This window comes from Gigantopelta aegis, unplaced genomic scaffold (assembly GCF_016097555.1).
Source record: "Gigantopelta aegis isolate Gae_Host unplaced genomic scaffold, Gae_host_genome ctg9294_pilon_pilon, whole genome shotgun sequence".
NCBI classification, from domain to species: domain Eukaryota; kingdom Metazoa; phylum Mollusca; class Gastropoda; order Neomphalida; family Peltospiridae; genus Gigantopelta; species Gigantopelta aegis.
Genome location: NW_024537031.1, coordinates 3313 through 6908, shown reverse-complemented (window position 1 = coordinate 6908; position 3596 = coordinate 3313). Strand labels below are relative to the sequence as shown.

General features: G+C 35.4%; 1 protein-coding gene across 1 annotated transcript; it reads right to left on the bottom strand.

The window, feature by feature from the left end:
* Positions 1–112: 112 nt before the first annotated feature.
* LOC121367131 (zinc finger protein 737-like) lies at positions 113–1108 on the bottom strand. The gene is made up of 2 exons (XM_041491278.1): positions 439–1108; positions 113–403 (listed from the first exon to the last, which is right to left on the bottom strand). Exons 1-2 carry the CDS (start codon positions 1063–1065, stop codon positions 113–115), a joined length of 918 nt encoding a protein of 305 aa, XP_041347212.1. The 5' UTR covers positions 1066–1108.
* Positions 1109–3596: the final 2488 nt, after the last annotated feature.

Genomic DNA, 3596 nt, shown 5'->3' with positions numbered 1-3596 from the left:
CTATGCAAACATTTCAGAACTGAAAGGTTTTTCCACCAGCATGAATCGACATATACCGTTTTAACCTTTTCTTGTGTATAAAACATTTTGTGCATACCTTCCATTTCAAAAGTTAGTCACCAGTATGTCGCAACATATGGCGTTTTAAGCTGGTATTGTGTGTAAAGCATTCTGTGCACATTTCACATTTGTAAGGTTTTTCACCAGTATGAATGAACATATGCTGTTTTAACGTGCCACTGGATGCAAATCGTTTCGTGCACACTTCACATTTGAAACGTTTCTCACCGGTATGAATCAACATATGCACTTTTAAGCAGGAACTGCGTGTAAAACGTTTTGTGCACACTTCACATCTGAAACGTTTTTCATCAGAATGACAAAACATATGCAGTCTTAAACGCTGGTAATGTAGTTGGTAAAATGTTTTGAGCACACTTCACATTCGTAAGGTCTTTCATTAGAATGAATCGCTGCATGCTGCTTTAAAAGGTAACCATTTCTAAAAGATTCTGTGCAGAGTTCACATTTGAAAGGGTTTTGACCAGTATGAATCTGCATATGGTATTTTAAGTTTATATTGTGTTTGAAACGTTTTGTGCACAGCTCACATTTTAACGTCTTTTCATTAGTATGACTCAACATATGCCGTGTTAAGGTGGAGCTGTATGTAAAACATTTTGTGCACACTTCACATCTGAAAGGTGTTTCACCAGTATGAATCAACATATGCCGTTTTAAGGAATCATTGTTTGTAAAACTCTTTGTGCACTCTTCACATTTAAAGGGCTTTTCACCTGTATGAATAAGCATATGCTGTTTTAAGCTGCATTTGCGAGCAAAACGTTTTGTGCAAACTTCACATTTGAAACCTTTTTCATTATTATGAATGGACATATGCTTTCTTAAGTAGGATTTACACGTAAAACATTTTGTGCACATTTCACATTTGAAAGGTGTCTCTCCAGTATGCACGCGAATATGTACTTCTAACTTTCTCTTGGTTGGGAAACATTTAAAGCAGACTTCACATTTGAAACCTTTGTGATCAACAGTGACTGACATTGTTAGATACGTCTGTCTAGCCAGTGCTCATCACTTATTTTGTTGTCTGTAGTTTTTGGTTTTACGGTTTTACAAGGATACATCTTCACAGCACATGTGCAATATGAGACTGAAATAGAATAAAAAGAAATCAATCAATAAAATAATCAATAAATAAATAAAATATGCACTCGTGAATGCTTTTTTAATGTAGACAGTAAACTTATATGTGAGTTTGTGCAGTAGGTTCGAATCCTACTGACTGACATGTTGTTCTTTTATATATTTACTGGATGGACTCTTTTGCTGATGGACTATGCATCATTAAAAATCGTTAATCTGTGATAAAATGCTGGACATACATATATAATGATATACATGTATAATTTTCTCTGTGACATCTGCGTTCATAATATCATGTTCTTGTCTTCACTCACGAGCAGGGACTGAATACTACATAGCTAGCTTTGATAACATGTGATGTGTCCTTCTACAGTCAGCGACAGACCAGGGGCGTTACTAGCTCGAGTCACCTCCAGCCCCACCCCTTATTGTCATATTGATATTTAAATATATGAAGACCATTGAAGTATAGCAGTCTTGGAAGTAGACAGGATTAAAAAAAAAAAAAGAAGCTTAATTTTCCTCTTTACAGCCCAAAGCCTCCGGTTCCCGGGGAAGGGTGTATGTGTGTGTGTGTGCGCGCGCGAATATGTGCGAGCGTGCGCGTGTGTGCGCGTGTGTGCGCGCGTGTGTGTGCTCCCCAACAAAGAGAATGGGTTACAGTTAGGATTAGGTTTAAGAAAATCATACAATAATGAAAAGTCATTCAATTTGTCAAAATGTTAAAAAAAAAAAAAAAAAAAAAAAAAAAGGGGAATGGCACAATACCCGTTTTACCTTCTGGCAGAAAGGCTGATCGGCAATTGGATGTCAAAGTATAGTAAATACAAACATTAAATGCTGAGCATCATCATATATAAATGAAACAGATAACTGGTAAAACACAGTATAATGAATTGTACAAAACAAATATGTGGGAACAGACAATAGTTAGTTAGCATGCTGCTGAATTCAAAATGTATCCCAGCTGCATAATGTCAAGATTGGTCAAAAACAAATCTTCAGCTGATCCTACAACTTAAGTTATTATGCCATTATTACCGTAATTATTATTAATATTGATTATGTCGCTAATATGTCACATTTCTTTCTTTTTTTTAACTTTGAAGATTGTGCTAATAGCTTATGGTGTACAAGTTTAAAATATTTCTAGACTGCGATGACAAGAGGGCATGTTACTAGACTTGCGATACATGGGATCTATGTTGTCATTGATATTGATTTTTAAATATTTTTTGACTATTCAAAAAATAAATAAAACTAAATAATAATCAGCTGATTTTAAAAAAATATCTTATTTTCCTCTTTATAGTGCTCCAACGATCCGGTTCCGGGGATACCGGTATGTGTGTGTGTGTGACCAGCTCGTACGAACCGCGATACAGTTATGCGTATCGCGATTTTGTGTGGCTATCTTGTTCCGTGTATCTTATTTGACTTGAAATAGGCAAACAAACAAACAAACAAACAAACAAACGAAAACACCCATTATTTTATTAATTGGTGATGACAGGAAATGTAACAACCACGTCAAGCGTCGTCGGCTTACTTGTTGGCATACGAAGTGATAGGTCGGTTATACTTGGTTCTAACTTCTGAACAAAACGTGTTAAAGGTCCAATAAAAATAACCAGTTAACGATAATTATAAATAAATGTTTTGTTACTTACACATTATTATTCATTGTTCATTCACAATGGAATAAGGCTACGGCTATCATATTCAAAGAAATAAACCGGGAAAAGTGAGAATCGCATTAGATGTTTTTCCTGACACTCGGAATTTTCGGCCGATCGTTCAAAACACCTCGGCCAATAACCTCTGGTTCGGTCGATCTGCCGAAATATTGCGATTCATTTTCTAGGCCTACATTTCAGTGTCTGCGAGCAGCAACGGAAAAGCCCGTCTTACTATTTGTAAGAAGACCAAATTTTTAGTTAAAAAATGAAAATGACCCTAGAAGAACATTATGCTGACTAACTAAATGTCATGCATAAAAATTTAGGTCTATGATGGAATCAATCGTTACAAATATTGATTTAAATACTTAGTATTACTTATTTAACTCAAACTAGCTATGTTAAATACATTTCACGAAAAACGCCAGCAACATATTATTGTGTAGCAACTGACCTGATCAAAGAAACGCCGACGTGTTTGATGTTTGTGATGGGGGGGGGGGCCTGACAGCTGAAAACTAATAAAGATCATTACAGTTAGCATTAGGGCTAAGAAAGCATACAAAAATGATAAAGTCATTAATTTTAAAAATATCAACTTAAAAAAAAATAAATATTGCAATACGGTTTTGACCGTATCGTTGCAAGCCTAATTTATGATCTATTGAACTCAAACTAGGTATAATTTCTGCATATAAATGAGCCCAATTCAGTGTGGGGTTGCAACAGTTGGGTTAAAAGACAGTATAA